This window comes from Gallus gallus, chromosome 20, assembly GCF_016699485.2.
Source record: "Gallus gallus isolate bGalGal1 chromosome 20, bGalGal1.mat.broiler.GRCg7b, whole genome shotgun sequence".
NCBI classification, from domain to species: Eukaryota; Metazoa; Chordata; class Aves; order Galliformes; family Phasianidae; genus Gallus; species Gallus gallus.
This window is the reverse complement of record NC_052551.1, coordinates 11140417-11160680: the sequence shown is the minus strand read 5'-3', so window position 1 is coordinate 11160680 and position 20264 is coordinate 11140417. Positions and strand designations below refer to the sequence as shown.

The window sequence follows — 20264 nt, the reverse complement described above, 5'->3', positions numbered from 1 at the left end:
TCCCATATAAGTCTTACGTCTTATCTTCTTTTAAGCTTCAATACGGTCAACTTTGCCCTTCCTAATTTCTGACCCCTGATAGCTGATTTCAGAATATATTTTATTACTTCTTCTGTTTGCACAGCACTCGGTATCAGTGCTGGTGGTGCCTCCCCTGGCTTCTCAGTGTTTAAAAACACATGGAAGAAAAAGTAGGGCAGTGCAGAAGAGGCCTCCAAAATGTCATTAAAAAACAGATGAGTATATTTGGAAAATTGGCTCGGATCAGTTCACAGCACAGCACCTCTTCTGCCTTCTTTGTTAACCCGCAGCTATGATGCAGTTACACATTACCCATTTTAAACTTCTTATTACTGTGATAGTTCTATACTGTCATTTAAAAAATGCGTCACAAGAAATAACATTAAGTGTATAACCCATAATTTGGAATAATGTATTATAACTGATTACATCAGCAACACGCAACCAGTACCTCCTATTGGGTGTGGAGAGGAATTCTGTTAAGCAGTAACAGCACAATAAACTTCTATTTTTTTCTTTTTTTCAGAGAAGTTCAAATGCAACTACAAGCATTTGTCAAAATCAATCCTGTACAGCATTGTCGGAGTACGAGACCCAGAACTGCCCGGATTGAAGCAATTAGTTTTTCTACTTAAGACATAATGGAACTAACATCAAAAATATTCTTTTTCCAGAGATGCTTTGTGACTGTATCTTCAGAACAGCAGCAGCCATACAACAAAAAGGAAACAAAACGATGCATCGAGAGCATGACTTCAATACACACAAACTCAGCATCCAGCAGAACAACGTATCTAAAAGCAAAGGTCACTGCCATTAGTCATCCTTAAAGGAAAGCGAGAACTTTGCTAGATTAAGCCTGAACTTCAGTGCCATACTGACTCCAGGAATTTGCATAGGATCTAATTCCCCCCCACTATATTTGTTTTGAGGATATTAGAGACTTGCAGTGAAGATATTTAAAATCACCACAGTGCTTTCCCAGCTCTGTTCGGTGGTTGAACGTTATCAATACTTTGGTGAACTGCTCTCATTGTTCCGATATTTCAGTGCTATATTGCAGAGTCTTGTCATTTCAAAGCCACGCCAGCCAAGCCATTTCATTGTCCACAGAGAACCATGGTGTCAGCAAAGCTGGAGGAAAAGGAACTTTCTAACTATTAATGTCTTTAACGAGCATCGTGCTTTTGTTATTAGTTGGGAATACGGTAGACCAAAGTTCTCCCCTGGGACTCTCACACTTCAGAAGCTGACAAAGGCATGGTTTGACAGACTGACAGGACATGACACCTCGATGATGTTTTTTGTACTTGTTGCTCAAGAGCCCACAGCAGAAGCTGGGGTTGGGGGGACTGGGGGCAGGGCCGGAGAAAGAATGTGAGATGGCAGAGAACAGCATCAGGCCTTCACACAACGTAAGCTGAGTGATTCTGCAATGACTTTCCTACTCGTGAAACAGATCTAAGGAATGCACTGAACTGGCACGATGCATGAAAGAAATGTTGACTGCAGCTCTTTCTGGTAGCACTGAAACACACTTGAATGTTTTGATTTAAAATACTGACAATTAAATTTGCTAATCTTTCTCTGTGAGCTATCTACAACACATGTTCTAATAGGTTATAATACACTAACTACTGTAATGAAGGACATGACAGACTCCCTTAGCCCTTAAACCCTGCCTACTAGCGCTGAACGGTTTATATTCTGATAACAAACAGTGCCACATGCAGCAGTCTTGTTCTCGGTACACGTGCCAGGTATGCGTGCAGAATGAAACCCTTCTGTCACTTCCTAAGTCGGTAGCTCAGATTTAAATCACAGCCTCTTGTTTCTATCACACAAGCCGTCTTCCCGAAACTATAGTCCTTTTAAAAGCGACGGACGAGGAGCCCCATTGGCAGTGCCAGGAGGGATGCGCCTCCCGCTGCCGGGGAAGGAAGCTGCGCCGCGCCTCACCTGCACGGACGGGCCGGGGGCGGGCAGTGCCAGCAGCGCCCGCCCCGAGGCCGCAGCTGTCCGCTGGCGGGAGGCGGCTGCAGCTGGGAAACAGCAGCTCCGGTTTCTGATCGGATTTGGGGGTGGGGTGGGAGGTGTGTGTGAGAAAAGCCGAGCGATGGAGCTTCCCTTCTTTTGACAACGCTCTCCCCTCCAGGACTAAGTCCGCACTGGAAGTAAAAGAACTACGTGGGAGAACCGCCGATCGCACCTCCGCGTGGGAAGTGGCTGCGGAGCAGCGTGTGCCGCCAGCCCGAGGATATCGCTGCCCGCACGCCGGAGAGAGCCCGCCCGGAACGGCTCCGCCGCCTCTGCACTTCACCGTTGCCTGCAGTTAACTAGCGTGCAATTTGGGTTTCATGGAGCTGGGCTTATTGTTCCTCTTTGGACTTACAATTACGTCGACTGCAGGTAACGTGAATTTCTTTCTTTCTTTTGCCATTTCCACACACGCGCACAAAGAAAGGCTGCTTTGTTTTTTTTTGTTTTTTTTTTTGCCCTTCTTCCAAAAGGCAGCAGCCCCGTCCGACGCGCGGTCTGTAACCGGGCACCAAAGACATCACTCGGCCGCGCGTGGGTGAGAACCCAGCAGCTCCCCAACCTGCGGGGCTGCACGGCACCCCGTCTGGCCGCACCGAGTAGCAGCGTAACGGTGCCTGTAACAGCCCTGAAAGTTTTCAGGGAGCGCCGTGCTCGGGGTCCCGTTGCGGAAGGGGCTGCGGGGCTCGGGGGTTGCCGAGGGGTTGCTGAGCGCTGCTCTTGCCTTCCCGCGGTGTAGGGTCCTCGCCGCCCCGGCCCCGCTCCCTGCCGGCGGGCGGAGATCCGCGCTCGGCGGCGCTGGGGCAGAAGCAGCGGGAGGAGAGCGGAGCGGCGGCGGTGCCGGGCGGCGGCAGGGCCAAGGCGGACGGCGGGGTGCTGCGGCGCCGAGCACGGCGCTGCACTTGCTACACCTACAAAGACAAGGAGTGCGTCTACTACTGCCACCTCGACATCATCTGGATCAACACCCCAGAGTGAGTGAGGGCGGGCGGGCCGCGAAATGGCGGGCCGGGCTGCGAAGGGCGCCGAGCCCCGCGCGGGTCGCCGGGAGGTGAGGGGGCTGCGGGGCGGGCTGGGCCCCGCCGCGGGGCGGCAACGGGCGGGGGGCGCCCCCCGGGGAGGGCAGGGCCCGGCTGGAGGGCCGTCGGGGGGAGGCGGTGCCGCGCGCTGCCGAGGTGAGGGCGGGAGGAGAGGCGGCCGCCCGGGAGCGGGGTCCGCAGCACTGCCGAGCGCTGCCTCACGGCCCGGCCGCCCCGACACCTGCGGGGCCCCGCGGGCTGACAGACGCCGCGGTCAGTGCCGGTCGCTCCGCGCAGCGTGGGAGCGCCGTCTGTGCGCTGAGGGAAGGCGGGCGTGGGGGGAAGGAGCTGCTCTTCTGTAGCAGAAACCTGTTTCTAATAAACCACTGTTTGGGAAAGGAGCAATAGCGTTTGTGCAATTGTGCTGTTTCTGATAAAAAAAAAAAAAAGCATGGCGGAAAACGTTTGACATTACAGTAATTCTTGAAAACCTCAATGTACCAGGCTTAAAGTGTTACAGACAGCGGCTCGGACAATCGTGTCTATGGGAACGGTAAACGGGCTTTTGTTTCAACTCATAATAAAAGCACTTCTTGAAAACATGACATTTCCCACCAAGTGGAAATTCTGAGCTTCTCCCAGGTCAGGGGGTGAAGGGCTCACAGGAAGGCAGGAGCCGTACGAGCAGTGTCCAGTTAGAATAAGTGGCCCAGGAAGGGTGACGCTTTGCCTACATCCGAAGGGTTTGCATCCTCCTCTTCCTCAGCCCTAGTATATATCCTGTCTGAGCAACTAGAAAAGCCTCAAGGATCTGCATTGATTTTCATAGGCTAAAGGGTGTCAGTCCTGTAGAAACTCAAGTAATCAGCTCATTAAATCACCCGGAGATCTGATGAATCTAAAACTAGAGTCCAATTAATGAGCTTCAGCAATCAGAGATCTTGGAACCGTATGACTGAGACTTCTGCACCCCACGTACTGCACTGACTGCGGTTTGGGAGCATTTCTGTTAGCCCTACACTCCTTTGGATCAGTTGCACAGCATCAGATTAAAATAACAAAAGGAGTAGACAAAGATAGAAAGCAGCAGTAAAATAAGTTAACTTAAAGAGGGTTTACAGCACTGAATGTGTAAATTCTCTTGTGCATCCCAGGTAGAGGCCATGCAGGATGACAAGTCCTTTGAAATTCTACCAGCCTGAACGTATAACACATTCACAGAAGTCAGTGAGTTATTTGTTTCCTTTCATTCCGTTAGGAAAATTTGTATGCAGTCCTGTAACATTAATAGTGAACGTTATTCACTGATGCGGAGTGCCCCTACCTGAAAGTTACATGTCAGAATCATGAAGTCATTAAGGTTGGAGTGACCAATAGATCATCCAGCCCAACTATCAGCGCAGTCTAGACCACATCACTCAATGTGACATCCACCCTTCTAACAAAGACTTAAGAGTAGAGAATGGAGATATAAAGCATTTTGATGTTACACATAGCATCAGCAATGAGGTATTTCAGATCATTGAAATATTAAGTGGTTGGGCCTATGATTCACACCTTTCTTAACCAAAGTCAACTGTACATAAAATAACAGCTTATCTCTCAAGTGTGTAAAGTTATTCTGAGTGTGAATGAGAGACATCAGGCCTGCCTGTTGATACACCAAACAAGCTACAAAACTTCTTCTAAATGGAAGTAAACATTGGATCTGTACAGACTGCACATCTGTTTATAAACAGGGCTTCCATGTTGCTGTGTGCATGCTGTTGAGAGTTTTAGTATTTACTAATAACAGTACAGCTCAGATGTAACTTTGAGGATCAAACGTGGAATAGGAAACCAGAAAAATCTGTGGAAAAAAAAGAGGTTTTCACAGAATCATTTAAGGTTGGAAAAGACCTTCGTGATCCTCAAGTCTAACCATCAACCTGGCCAAAAAGTGTAATGGTGTTTAGTGTCCGTTGCTGGTACCTATACTCCTAAAGGTGTACTTATCTGCATCTAGATGTGTCTCTCTTGGTTAGAAGTTAGTAAACTTTTGGAGCACGTTTCTTAAATAGGATGGAACATCTTGAAATGGGGAGGACAAGGATCGAGTCCACTTCCTGGCTCCACATAAGACTTCTGGAGGTTGGTGGCCCTGCCTGCTGCAGGCAGGTTGGAACTTGATGATCCTTGGGGTCCCTTCCAACCCAAGCCATTCTATGACTGCCTGAAAAATTAAACCCTGTGTCTCAGGGCATTGTCCAAGCGCTCTGTGGGCTCTGGCTTGGTGCTGTGATCCTGGGAAGCCTCTGCTGGTGCCCAGCCCCGAAAGCTGTTGATTCTGATCTTCCTGCTTACTTGCTTCTCACATGCCTTTTTCAGTTTTATTTCTTAGATCAAACACCACAATTGCTTTTTAGATATTATTGTTACTTTCTGCTTCTTTACTATTTTTTTCCTTTCTCACTTCTCTTGATTTATACCCTGCACTTTATCATTTCTTGGCAAAAATTCCCTAATATTTTCTTTGTCCAGCTTACTCTTTTCTCCACACTTCACAAACTTTTTCATCTTCTGGTTTCTTTCCCCTAGTCTTCCCAACAGAAGGCGCTATTAAGCATTGTTGTGTGATACCCAAAACAAACCACTCTCTCCCCTCCTTCCCTGGAAAAATGGTTAAAGTTTCAATGAAAACAGTGCTAGTAGAGGCAGAGGACTTTCCAGTACACGGTCTATTTCTGTCCTCCCTGAGAAAGATCAGTGAGCTGATACTTGTAGAAGAGCACGTGATAGCAGAACGTGTGAACCACTGGGCTGAGTCCAGACCACTGAGCACACGGTGCTACTTTGACATAGGGTAAAACTTTCACGCTGGGAACAGTAACAGTCTGAAGACAGAAGCAGTCCTAAAGAAAGTCTGCTTAATCAGAAAAGAATAACTCAATTATGTGGGATAGACAACAGTTAACATAATAAAGATAATTAAAAGCTGGTAAATTGTTCTCACTGATAAGATTGGTTACTCAGAATTAGTTTGCAGTGTGTTTTTTATCAAGTTTCTAATTATGCTTATCTTGATTCATATCTTGATCTAAAGTTACAGACATTTTAAGAGAGAAGGAATGACTTGTCTTTTAAACAGTACCCAGTGATGTAATACAGCTACAGCTTAATGCTTAATTCCACATATCAAGGAAAGCACTTCTTCACAGGGGTTCAGTATTTCAGCATATGTTGAGCTTGTACATTCAGTGCAAAATGTGTTTCAGTGAATGACATCAATGTTAATAAGCATGAAACACCGTAGATGCTCAGAATAACTAGTAAAAGTACTATAGGAAAGTAATGCTATCACAAGGACATAATATCACATACTAAAGTGGTCTTTAATTCTGACATAGTAGTATAATGAGAATTTGTGACAATAGGCCAGAAACTTTCAAAGGAGAATTAGCATAGATGAATATTCGTCACGGTGCTTCCTCACTCAAACTACCAGATTTCCTGAGGAGTCTAAATCAGAGCAAACGATTGCGTTCTATTTCTTTATGCTCAAAAGAGGAGTAACTGAATGAATTCTGTGACCGTGTTATAAAAACCACATTACATAATCTAACAGTTCTATCTGCTGATTACATAAATTTCTGAATCAGTACAATTGGATGGACAGAGCGAGAGGAAGAATTCGATCTATTATCTTTGCATTTGCTGCTCTGATTCTCCGTACTTAGATTGTGCTTTGTTGAAAGGAAGCCTGAATAATGTTATTGGAAGTACTTTTCACCCTCATTCTTATTATAAAGTATTACTCTTTCCCTATTTTTTGAGAATTATCTCCATCATTTGGTAAATACAGACTGTCCTGTATATTACTGGAAATAAAGGAACACAGCTAAAGATTTCTTGTTCCACAAAACAATTAAGCATGTGCTTATAATCTTAATAGATCAGACTGAAAGTTCTGGCTAGCCAAAGGCATCGTGATAAAACAGTGGCTGCAAGCCAGGCAAAGCTGATCTCTCTGTTTAATGGCACACATGGTTCACTATCAGAACCAAGTGCCAAAAGAAGTGATGAAGTAATGAATCTTGTGTTGAATTGAGTTTACTTTATGCATGAAGTTTGCCTTACATTTGAAGATTACCAAATGAGACTACCCACGTGCATCACTTGTCCTAACACAGCCCAAATGACAGAACATAAAAAGAAAAATCTTAGCAAGCCAGTAACAATTAATTAAATAAAACTGGAATCTATGGCCATACTCATCGCTGAAAAAAATAAACAGGCATAGAGCAGAGAAGAGGAATTGATGTAAAAGCAGAGAAGAGGAATTGATGTAAATGAGGAATGTTGACTAATTTTTTTCTTTAAGTTACAACTGTTTTGGTGAAAACTTAGATGGTAAATCTCTGACTCTAAATGCTGGAAGATTTCTCTATGATAAAATGCTGCACAAAACTTTACATCAAAGGGAGAGTACTGAAAATCGATTTACTGAAAACAGTAATGAGCTTCTTCTATTATGCTTATACTTTATGATGAACAATCTGGTTTGATTATTAGGCCGATTATAAAAACAGTTATTTGTCCTGCATATGTGAATCGTGTTTTGACTTCACACGGTGACTTAGCACAGCTTTAACCTCATGGACTCATGGCAGAGAGACCTTCTGACATGCTCGTTCTTTGCCATTATTACAAACAGAGCCCAAAGGGTTTCAAATTAAATTCCTTACACACTTCTGTTTTTGCACACTGACTTCACATCTCTGTTGATTGCCCTCAGCCTTCATGCATATTCTTAGGTAGACAAGCCAGTTTGCCTGTCGTTTGCCTTTATTAAAATGCATGCACTTTAATAGCGAGAGCAGTGCAAGTCGTTTGCACAATCAGAATTCTGAAACCAGTGAGATAAATTATTAACCTCGAGGAAAAACACCTTCAGAGTAGTTCAGTGATGCAATATAATGACACAATCTTTTACTTAAAAGTAAGGTTCTTCTAGGCTAAGAAATAGCTCAGCTTGCTTTTTGCATGCCTATTCTGTTTGAAAACAAGGGTCATAATACTCTCTTGAATGAACTAGATCCAGTGTCCCCATATCCTAAGTTAAATAATTTGGTATGGCTTTGGTTTTTAGTGAATGCCTTCTTTCCAACTGAAACAATTCCCATTCCAGCAGCTGCCTCAAATTCACACTCTCCTGTTTTGCGTCCTGATCATCTCTCCTAACCAACTGCTCTTCAACTACTTTTATTTTTTTTGAGATCCCCTCATCCCACACTATTCAGCAATGTGCACCTTATATGTCTTTCTGACACATGCACAGCTTGCACGCCCTCCACATCTAAATGTAGAATATATCCTCTCAGTCTTCCTGAAAGCCTTATTTACAGTACTTGTGGTATTGATATCCTAACAGCAGTATCCTCAGAAAGACCTGACATTATTATTTGGCTCTGAAGACTAAATCCCATGCTGCTGTGGGACCCAGCCCTGCAGAGGATGGGGTCAGGGATGAGACACGCCGATAGCTGGTGCCTTGACATTTCACTACAGCTGCTCATGTTGGTCTAATTCTCAGAATAAACAAAGAATAGGCATTCTCCAGAGGCATCGAACCACAGTCACTTTCATCAGCCTTAAGGTTTAAGGCTATTTGTTTTCCCCTGGGCTCTTGCTTGCTTTGTTTTTAAACCAGCAGTGGGTTTTAACTATACACACTGTGGGGAATGGTAGAAGCATGCACCAGAGAGTGTTTTCTGTGTGAGCTTCAGAAACTAGCATAAATACTCTGAATTTGGTGTGAAAAACCTACCATTTGCCACTTTATTTATCTTATTTTTCAGCCATTCTTGACTTTTGGGATTTACCTCAGTCTGTTTGCTTTCGAGCTGCCCCCCTCATTGATGACATTCCCTGCCTGTCAGAGGAAGAAAAAGGAATAACGGGAGCTCAGGCCTCACCAACAGAAAATACTGCACCAGTTATGTATTTTTGTAAATAACAATCACAGTACTTGCCACTAAACTGGGAGCAGCTTAGAACTGGTGTGAGGTACTGAAGGATATGGGAACTGCTGTTTTGAGAGAGATAGTTATGTTAAACAATAGTCTAAAGAAACATACTCCAAGTTTCACTCAACTCAGATGTTTTTCTGATCACATTCGATAGAGGAAGCACGTAACATCCTTCTGACAGCTACAAGATAAGGATTTCTAGTGCCAAAATTAAAATTTACATTCTTAAGACTTTTCTTTTAATAAAAAAAACCATCTGTTTTGATTTGGCTGTTTGTTTATGATTTAATTGTTCTCCAGATCTGCTTTGATGCAGGTTGTATTGCTGAGTTGTCTTTGTTATGAAATTATAAGCATTTATATAATTTCATGCAAAGAAGAAAAATCTGGTTATATATAACCTTGTCATAGTTAAACACGAGTCCTCTCCTGTGATTTAGAAATGAAGAATACATCCTCTACAGCATTAATTCATCCAGTTTTGAATTAAAAATTTATTCAGTAAATAGGACCACATGGCCACCAGCTCTCGTATTAGAAATAAGGTTTTAATGAAGCCCAGTTCTACCTCTGTTCTATTGCTGAACAGAAATCACATTTTCACTCATGCTAGGTCTCCTGTGTTTTGTCAAGAGAAATCCTATGAAGACCCCCAACAAAACCTTCCCCAGAAAGCATCCTGGCTAAGAACTTTCCTGTGACTGCCAACCAAACCCAAACCGCAGTTGATAGCGACAAATACAAGAGCTGTGCTTGTCGCCTGCTGTGGCTTGACTGGCTGCACAAAAACACTGCCAAGGAGCAAGTGTCCTCCACATCATATTTCTCACTTTCTAGAAATACTACACGCTGTGCATGCAGCCCGTTTTCTTTTTTCAGTTGTTGGTGACTACACTGGTTAATTGAGTCTCTGAGGTGAACAGACAGGTATGCATTTTGCTAGCGAGATAGTGGGGTTTTGCTCATGCCTGTGTTGTTGTAACGCTGCTGGGATGGCATGCTAAAGGAAGATGCCCAGGGAAACAGTCTGCCTTCAGTTCTCTCACAGTAGTTACTTGGGTACCATAGAGTGCCAGCAGGAAGTAAATCAAAGAACTCGTTTGATCAGTGAGACTATATGGTGAAGTAGATATGTGCAATCCTGGCTTATTACCTAAGTTAGCTATAACTAATTAACTAATCTGGGTCCTCCTAAATTAGCAAGTATTAATTAAAAGTATAAGATTGAGAAGAAAAAAACAGTGAAGGTAAAACCAAATCCAGCAAGATCTTGGAGCTACATCTTTCTACATAACAGTAGCCTGTGTAGATGGACAGGAGTGATGACTGCTGCTAAAAGGAGAGGCTGGGAAATAAAGGTGTGGCTATAGAGCATAAAAGCTTGGTTATCTCATCTGAAAATAATTTTAGCTGCAAAAAGGTAATCAGAAAAAGTACAATTTCTCTGAATAGAGCCTGTGATTAGAATGACACAAGACCAAGATGTCAGAGTCATCCCTAAAGAACGTTCCTATTGCATTTACATCTTAAATGATGATGATGAGGAGGAACAGATATTATGGGAAGAAATCCTACTGTAAACTACTCACATTTAAACAAATTATGCCTCTTGCAGACAGTTGGAGAGAACTTTAGGAGCAGCCAATTGTCCCTTCATCTGCAGCCATATTGCAGTAGCTTTATGTGAAATTGAACATAGAAATATCTTTTATTTCCCCCAATATCTCCCATTCTGGACACATTTTGGTTTGCTTGTATTATGTTAATTTTTGCTTTCTTTCTGCATTCTTTGTTCTCAGTAGTCCTTACAGGGATCTCTTACATGTTAAGATTGTCTGAGAATGCTGGAGACAGTTGGGAGCCTTGCTGGCCTGGATACCTGCCAGAAAATATATTGCTGAATACTGAAATCACAGCATCTAAGATGAATGCTGCAACCCCCTCATCCCTTTGTTTTCGCTGAAACTCTCAAGTGCCCTGGAGGTATCTACTGTGTTTAAGTGGCTGGGAAAGTAGAAAATAGTAGCAGCTCATAGGTCAATTATAACATAGCATGAGAAACTCAGCCACATGTTATAAGAATTAAAATAAACCATTTGGATTTGGCTGCCTGAATTCTGAACATTCACCATAGTATAAATGAGGGACAGCTGGACATAGGCAAATTGTACTCTTCCCAGTTAGACTTGAAGGTACTGATCATTCAACGGGCAGTTCTTTCTGTGGAAACTTGCACCAATATCTCTGTTTCAGAATGGCCATTTCACTATCACTCAGTACTTGCATTTTTCAAATAAAATATGCCCATCTCTGTTAATTTAAAGGCAAAAGCTTACTTCAAGAGTTAGCTGACTTTCAGTAGCAGAGCTTTTACGTTGTGTTTTGTGGGTGCAAGTACAGAAATGGTCTAGATTATTTAGCATCTGACTATCTGATTTGCAGATCCGTATTGGACAGGCTGATCCAAAATTGCACGGATGTGCTTGGTCTCCTTGGAGAGAAGAAAGGCATAAAGGACACAGTACCCCTTTGCTCTTTAATAAGTGGAAACCCATTTTACCGCTTTAGGAGAATTTTGTTCTCCAAAAGGAAGAAGTGATGTGTACTGATTTGAAGGTCAGGCCAGACTTCTTGTGCAAATGTATATATGTTTTTTCTTTAAATCTGTGCGTCTTAAATAGAAGTTTTCAAAAATTTCCTGGATGGCTCTTAGCCCGTGCTATGGCCAGGGAGCTGGTTGTAACCACAAGGAACACAGCACAAGGCTCAGGATCCCCAGAAGCCCAGCAAGTGGCTAGCCAAGAAATGCACTTCTGCCTACATTAGCTGTCCAGCCAGCAAGCTTTGACTAAAGAAGAGAGATACCTCACCTGAAAGGGAAAGCAAAGTGACTTCTTAGCTAAGCAAATGCTTGATTGGCAATTAAATGCTGATAATAATTTCCACTGAGCATACAGAAATTGTGATTCCACATCTGTCAGTTTGAACCTGAGCATTGCAGCACCATATAATTTGCTGCACAAGCAGCCTTTTTGCTAATCACCTGTAACAATCTAAGATTAAATAATGCTGCTAGGCAAATACTTCTGATACTTGTTCAAATGAATCTCTCTGGCATCTCTTCTCATTTCTGAAGTACTGAGAAAGTGGCATGAACTAACTTGAAATAGTAACATTTTCAGCTGCTGGAATGATAGCCATGCACACACTAGCATTTACTTAAATGATGTGATTTATGAGTTGCATCTGAGTACCCAACAGGCAAGAAAACACCAACTATATTATGTAGCTCTTTCTGAATCCTGCTGAAAAGATTCTGGGTTGCTATTCAAGTTCATCTGCTTTGGTTTTGAATCTTTGCCTTAGAAATTAAAAGCACACACTGGGAGAAGGATTACATTTCCACCTCTGATTAATAAATGAGCACATAAGCTCACACAGAAATGTTTGCTTGGGCATTCTAGTTAAAATTCTTACGCTAGAAAACGTCTTTGCATTTATTTTTGGACCATTGAGAATGAAGTGCTCTTGAATACATTTCCTTAGCTATGAAGCATGCTCTAATAAGCATCGAGCTTGCAAGTTTCATAGAACAGAAGGCGCTTCGTTAGAAAGATCAGAAGCAGCGTCTAAAATATCAGCCTCCTCCTTTGCTTAGGGCTGTGATTCATGGTTGTTATCACTTGTAATTACACCACATTGCCCACCCCTGTCAGTTTGTTGGAATATGCTGTCTCTTAGGAAAGCAGCAGACATGTAATAGGCCCATAGTTCCCATACTGAGGTATTAATGTGAAATTGAAGTTGATTATGACTTGTGAACTGCAGCAACAAAGGACAAAAGCACATGTGCCCTTTTGCCTCTTCAGCTGGGAAGGCAAAACCTCTGACACAGGCCAAGCCACAGCTTGGTCCCACAGAGAGATACGTTTAAATAATAAGAAAAAAGGTATCATATGTTGGAAAAGTGGACTCAAGAAGGAACCTCTTTAAATAACAATAATAAAATACCACAGTATTTTATTTCTTGTTAATACAGTGTGGAAAGACATCTGTAAGAGTGGCGAAAGGTTCCTTATCCCTTTGCAACCTGTTTGCCATGAAACAGGCAAAATTCCTCCTTTCATTCCAGCCTAAATCCAAGCAAGAAGTTGAATAACAGAATTTTCCCAGAGAGTTTCCATAGAGTATTCCCCACCCTTAGAAATACAGGAACTTTTCCCTGCTTCTGTCTCTGAAAACCAGCCGCAAAAAAAATACATTCATCTAAAATATGACTATATGACAGCCATGACAGAAGTTATCTACATTAGCCAGTTATCATCCATTACTCTGAACAGTACAGAATAGACACACAGAACACGGCAGTATGAAGTTATTAATACTGTTCACTTAGAAAGGGAGACTTGCCCTTGACCCTGAGGACAACAGACAGCTTCTCAGATGACTGCATGAGACAGAGGGTCAAAATCAACTCAGAGTAATCAACTCTTAGAGTCTTAGGACTAATTTGCATATTCTTGATCTTCTCCGGTGTTGAGGCATAGCCATAGAATGAAGAAAGCGCTGAAAATACACAACAGTTTCCGCACAGATGTTAAGCAGAGCAGCATCTGCTATAGAAAGACCTTCTAATGGTCGCTAGCACACTGAGACACTGCTTCTGGTTTTGTATCTCTGTGATTTTTGTGATAAATCCATATGCGATGGGCGTGCTCTGCTCCAGGCTGTGGAAGATGAGGTGCACCATTACAACCCAGTACATGCTGGCAGCAGTGCAGAGGTCTGAATAACTGATTTGAATCAACAGTACTGATGTTACATCAGAAATTACTGCAGAGATCACAAAAATAATTCTTCTAAACCTTTCAGCCCACCGTGAGTGTGGGAAAATGGAAGATTTGCTGCTTCCCAATTAATAGCCTAATGATGTTTTTATGAAAGCAAATGAAAGGAGTCCAAGTATATGAAGTTAGTGCTTCCAGACTGATTATTCAGACTTCACTCTATAACTTCTCTCTAACCCTTCTATAACCACTCTTATTTCCTCTCCCCAACACTTTTTTTCTCCCACCTCCACTCCTTTTTCTGCCCTTGGATCTCTATGGATCTGTGGTTTGCATAGCCCAGCCCTCGAGCGTGCTGAAACTTTGGTGAGTCTCCAGCAGTTGCGTGGTGTAAATCTGCTATTGATTGGGATACTTTCACAACATTCAGGAGAATAATTTTTGAGAGATTAGCACACAGTAATGAAGCATGCCCTGTCCTGGTATTACTGACTGTAACCCATAAATGAACAAAGCATGCCAGACCTCGGGGGAACACAGAGAATTAATTCTTTCTATTTCTTGGTCTGCTGCTGTAAAGAATGTGCGTCTGCTTTTCTATGGGAGCTCATGTGAGGAAGATTACCTACCTTATTCTCACATATGAGACTCCGTGGGTGACGTTCCTAAACACGATGCAGTAAACCTCTTTTGAGCTGTTTCTTTAACTACTTTATAACTCCATAAAAGCTTGAGTTGGTCGAGAAGTTGTGATTGGAGAACTTCTTACATAAGCACAGGGTCTGGTTTGTTTTTTTTGTTTGTTTGTTTTCAGTTATTTAATGGTTTGCATCACTGCTCTGTTCTCTAAAACAAAAACCATCTCAATTGGCTCCTAAAATATACAATATTTGTGGTCCTCCCAACAGGAGGACTGTGCCATATGGGCTCTCTAACTACAGAAGCAGCTTTAGAGGCAAGAGATCTACGGGCCAGAATCAAAGTACTTCCCAGCCTTCATTTCGGTGCTCTTGTTTGGATATTCATGACAAACAGTGTACGCAGTTTTGCAGAAGAATGCAAGACAGAAGAAGGTGAGTGTGTGTTCTTAATAACTGTCCATATTATCTGATTACTTCATGCAAATTAATTATGGCATGTATCAGAAGAAGCTGATTAAGAAATTTATTCATTTTAAATCAAATCCTCATGTCTCGTTCCCTTGTCAAATCCACACTGTCACTCGTTCCCTTACCCCTCATGTGGGATCAGGGAAAAGTTGGTAAGAGCAAAAGGGAGAAAGCTCAAACATGGTGATAAAGTCAGTTTAACAGGTAGAGGAAAGAGGGAAAAAACACTAAAAACCAACAGGCAACGCAGAGGGTATCACCACCTCCTGCACAGACTGATGCCCAGCTACTTGCCAAGCCATAGCTACCGTAAAAGCCAAAATCCTCCTTCTTCCATCTCTACCCAGAGTCCTTATTGCTAAGCATGAAGTTAGATGTTATGGAATATTGCTTTGGCTAATTCAGATCACCTGTCCTGGTTTTATTCCATCCCAGTCTCTTGCCACTGCTGGCCTATTCTGGGGGGCAGGGACTGAGGAGGAAAAAAGAGAAAGCCTTGATGCCATGCAAGCACCAGTCAGCAATACCAAAACAGTGGTGCATTACCAACACTTTTTTTAAATCACAAATCTAAAGCACAGCACCATATGGGCTGCTATGTAAAGAGTTAATTAACTTCATCCTAGCCAGACTAAGTACAGTAATGCTTTGGCTATTGTGTGTGTGGATTTCTTTTTATGATGGATTATTGAAACAGCAGATCTCCTATCCAGCCAGGACATTGAACAGAACAAGTCAGAGCATTTTTAATATTGCATTCCTTTAGAATAAAAAAAAAATGCAAAGTTTTATGTAATCTAAAGAAAAGTCTGACATTGTCACTTTATGGATAGGTGTGTATGGGTAATCAGTGAGAGCACTGAGGGAAATGTAACAGTTCTCTCTTCCTCAGAAATCACGGATCAGTAAAAACAACAGAGAAGGACCGATGCAGGGAAGAGGAGCACACGCTCGCTCAGTAGCAGAGCTTGGAGGGTTCTGAACAGTCAGGTACGGCTCAGGTGGCCACGTTCTGTTTACTCTTGAATAGAAATATTTCTCCAAAACTTTGTTTGTATTTTCCTGAGCCTGAATTCTTTCATTTGAACATTATGGGTAGACTTGGCCCCGTAGATCTTTTTTTTTTTTTAAATAAAATTTATTACACAGAATTACTACAACCTTCCTCTTGCTGCTCCAGCTCCTCCAGACATTGGATTCTCTGGCTATAAGCCAACACATTTTGGAAATGTTCCCACTTTGGTTTTTTTAAGCGCAAGAGCTGTTCCTGTCTATCATCTCTTTACTCACTTAGTACTGTAACAACTTTAACTACACGTGACAGTGCACTGCTCCACTAAAACTGACATTGTCAAGGTACAGCAACCAAACAAGCTGTGGGAAAGGGTTTGGAGGGGAAATAAGTCTGCTTTAAGTTTCAGATATGAAGAGGTTGCGGTGACCCCGTAGCAAGTTTCAAAAGATTCCAGTTCCAAATCTGTGCTTACTACCCTTAATACTACTGCTACAGAAAAAATGAAAACATTGTCACATTAAGCAAATACTTCCAGGTCGGTGTGAAACAAAGCAGTCATTAGAAATAGAGAACTTTAAGAACAAATACAGATCACCTCCTTACCCCCAACATTTTAGCTGTAGAGGGAAGTACCTAGAATTTTTTTGTTACAATTATGTAACCAGAGCTGGTTAGGCGTCTGGGCAGGATTTTCTCTGTGTGTATAATCAAAGAGATGAAGCAGCATTCTATCAGGTCATGGGGAGTTCTGAGTAATCCAGCAGGTTTTGTTTGTTTGTTTCATTGTTTAGGTTTAACGTTTGCTTGCTGAAGCTCAGAAGCAAGAACTTAAGCTACAACTCTCCCCTGAGATGGACAAAATTGATGCATCAGTCTGATGCCAGTGGAGACTTCAGCAGCATGCAACACTTTCATTTCATCAATGCCATTCTGAGGGCACGTGAACCTGTATGAAGAAGCTCTCTCCATGCTCCCTTCCTGAGAACCTCAGTAAAGGATAATCTTTATCACCTAACCCGGCAGGGAATGTATCATCGTTGAAGAAAAATTCAAAGGCGGATCCAAATTTCAGCAACAGTTTCAGGAAACGTTTTTCTACCTGGTTAAAAAGTACAATAGAAACATACAGTTTCACTTACTGCTTGCTACATGTCTGAAGAATCCATCCAGTATTATGTGAGCAATGGTAATGGGACAAGGTGATGAGTTAGAGGTTGCCTATACGTGAGTGCTCAGTAAGAATAAACAGATGCAAAATGTTTCTCTTGTTAATGTATGCAGGCCTGAATCATCATATTGTAACTCTGTGGCAGATGTTTAAATAACAGTATCTATGCAGAATAAATATGAACATCTAATATAAACATTACTATAAACTATAGCAAGTTAAGAGTATACGTTGAGTATTCAATAGATTACCGAATTTATGCACAAATTATTCCTGCACTACGAAATTCCATTCAAAGACGTTTGCAGTGATTATTTAGGGATGTGCTTTAATTTATGAGCAGAACTCCAATAATTAATCCCAAAGAATTTCCTAGAGATGAAAGGGCAGGACTGTGGAACTTCAAATGAAACTTCACACAAAAGAATTTACTGTACTGGACCATATGCTATGCAAAGCCCCTACATACGTTATCATCCATAGTACACACATTCATCTTTGCTAGTACTTTAAATCACATTTCTGTCTCTTCGCTGAAACATCGCTGAACAACTTGGAAACTTGGCAATAAGATTATACTCACCCCTGGACACTTTTCAATGTAAATGATTTCTTCAGAAATTATGGAATTCTTCTTTATTATTATTTTTTTTATTTTTATAGGAGGATGCAAGAGTGAGTAAGCTAAGAAAGGCCTTTTGCAAACCGTGTTCGGTAATATAATTTAAAAAGAGAGAAAACCCCTTCCTTGTGACATTATAGATGTTTGGGTTTCTTTGGTTTGACTGAACTTCATGCAGACTTTCCCCAGGGTGCATAAGTTAAACTGTAACCAGATGACATTAAATTATATTTTATCAGAAGATAGACGGAGACTAAAACAACTGCAAAATAAAAAGAACTTAATGGTAAAAAATGGTTATATGGACTTAAAGCAGTGCTAATAGGCTTTGTTTGAACAAAGAAAGGGAGGTCTTTGCCAAAATATATGATATATTTTATATATATGTGGATATATTTCACAAATAAATTATTATAGTTATAAAAGTAAATATATTTGTCAGCCATTGCATTTGTATCAGTGTCTTACTTGCTGTACAAATGATTTTATACCTTAATAGAAAATTGATTAATTGTATGGAAACACTTCACATAACTTTCCCACTTTTTTAATTATGAAGAATGCTTAATGCTCATTTATAACACTTATCACTAACTGGATTTTTGTTCTCCTGAATGTACACACACCGGTCATACAAAGGTTTGCCACCTTCAGGAGACTGATAGTTCTACAAGTTTGAGGAGTATGGAAACTTAAGGGAAGTCATGCCATCATAATTAAGCACAAGAAGTTATTTGCAGAAGTTAGAAATAAATGTATTTCTACATATAACATTAGCATCGTTAGGTGTACAGAACTATGCTGGGATGTTGTTTGGAGGACACTGCTGTATATTTTTCTAACGTGTTCCAGTTCTTACTCCATTCCATGTAAAGCCATTTATATTTTAACTGTTCTAATTCTGTCAGAGTGTCAGTTCTCATTCTAGTTCTCATTGATAAAAGTGCAATTTTCAGTTGTTAATAGCAATAAGAACAATAAATGATCAGAAGCCTGGAGAACAATGTAGGAAGGAGGCTTGGAAGAATTTCTTTTCTAAGCTTTTCTTAGAAAAGAGAAGGAAGAGGAAGAAGTGTGTGTGTGAAAAGTCAGCGCGTGCAAAGGTCTGCAGCAGAGAGGAAAGCAGCATGTCATCCCGTGTCCACACAGCCTAAAGAACAAGTATGGGGGCTTACGGTGCAGTAAAACCCATTCATATTAAACATATCAGTAAGAATGGTAAAGGGCCATGGGGAAAACAGTCTCCATCATCACCCCCACTTCTTGCTCCTTGGCTGTGTCCTGTGAGAGGCAGACTTTGGTGCCCGAGACACAGAGGGGTCAAAGCTGCGAGCATGCAGCTTTCCTGCAGTAAGGAAGCTATTCCCTGAGCAGAGTTCACATTTCCTGTACATCAGAGTAAATGGTTTCTTGCTAGCTGTACTTGCTTTTGAGGATACTATTCTTTCATCTTCCCAAAGATTACACAATGATTGTAAAATCTGAGAGCTGAGCTCTTCAGTAGATCCTTCTCCTATTAAGTCAACACAGAGATGGACAAGGCGTGAAGGAGGAAAGGAAAGAGTTTCAGTTGACTTTATGAGGAAAGAAACTTAATCTTTATAAATAAATCTGGACAAATTAAAATATGCCATTGATTTATTAACTTCTCTTTCTAAGGGCTGTTTGTAATCCACTGAAGCTTATCAGAATCATGGGTAGGAGAAAATGGTACACTTTGAGTTGCCATACACACAAAAATAATTTTCTCTTGGCTAGATTGTGGCAAATCACTCCTCATCTGCTTTATGAATGTGCTAAAAGGAATTTACTATGTCCTCCAACTTGTCATTAAATACAGCAGAACTGAATTGATTTTCCCCTGTAATAAAAACCAAAACTGTTAGTGTGATATGCCAGCAAAGGCTGAATGAAATGCTTCTGATGCCTTTCAATCTCTGACATTTGACATCCAAGCCCTCCTCTCACAAAACACAGCTGAGGGAAAACAAGTTTGTAACAGTTTTCTTTGCGACGAGAATGCAAACGCGTTGCATACATGGTAATATTCCCTTCATAGTGACCAAAGGAAATAGTGGCCAACAGTTCTGGTTTGTGTTCCTACCAGATCCACCCTAGAATACCTCCAAGTCATGCAGCACTCAAGCCGTTATGATGTTCCTATTGGCAACATCCAGCAACTTTTCCACATATACAAGATGTTACTATTAGAAATTGGTCTTCAGAACAGCAAAGCAAAAATAACAGTGATGTGAAAAAACTGCAGAGAACCACCAAGAAAAATTGGTTCAGTGTGTTTTAAGATGACAAAACTCTGCATCTTATAAAAGTAAAATGTGGGCTAACAAGGATGGCTGAAAAATGTAAAGTTATTGTTAGAAATGGAACAGACTTCAACCGTATGAACACTAAATCTGTAAATCCATAGCTTGAAATCTACCGGAATAGAATTCTAGCAAAATTGCAAACAGATGAGAT

At 41.6% G+C, this 20264-nt stretch overlaps 1 protein-coding gene across 4 annotated transcripts; it reads left to right on the top strand.

Moving 5' to 3' along the window:
* Positions 1–2032: 2032 nt before the first annotated feature.
* EDN3 (endothelin 3) lies at positions 2033–18794 on the top strand. Of its 4 annotated transcripts, XR_003071444.3 has the most exons (6): positions 2033–2430; positions 2532–2596; positions 2798–3032; positions 14781–14945; positions 15874–15971; positions 16788–16911. XR_003071444.3 is itself a non-coding variant. In XM_025142359.3 (5 exons), the coding sequence occupies exons 1-5, from the start codon at positions 2379–2381 to the stop codon at positions 16805–16807; spliced, it is 537 nt and encodes a 178-aa protein (XP_024998127.2). In that variant the 5' UTR covers positions 2033–2378; the 3' UTR covers positions 16808–18794. The 4 variants fall into 4 exon arrangements, 3 of the variants coding, with proteins under 3 accessions (XP_024998127.2, XP_015152039.1, XP_015152038.1); XM_025142359.3 differs by lacking the exon at positions 15874–15971 and having other exon boundaries at positions 16788–18794; XM_015296553.3 differs by lacking the exon at positions 2532–2596.
* The last annotated feature ends 1470 nt before the right edge of the window (positions 18795–20264 follow it).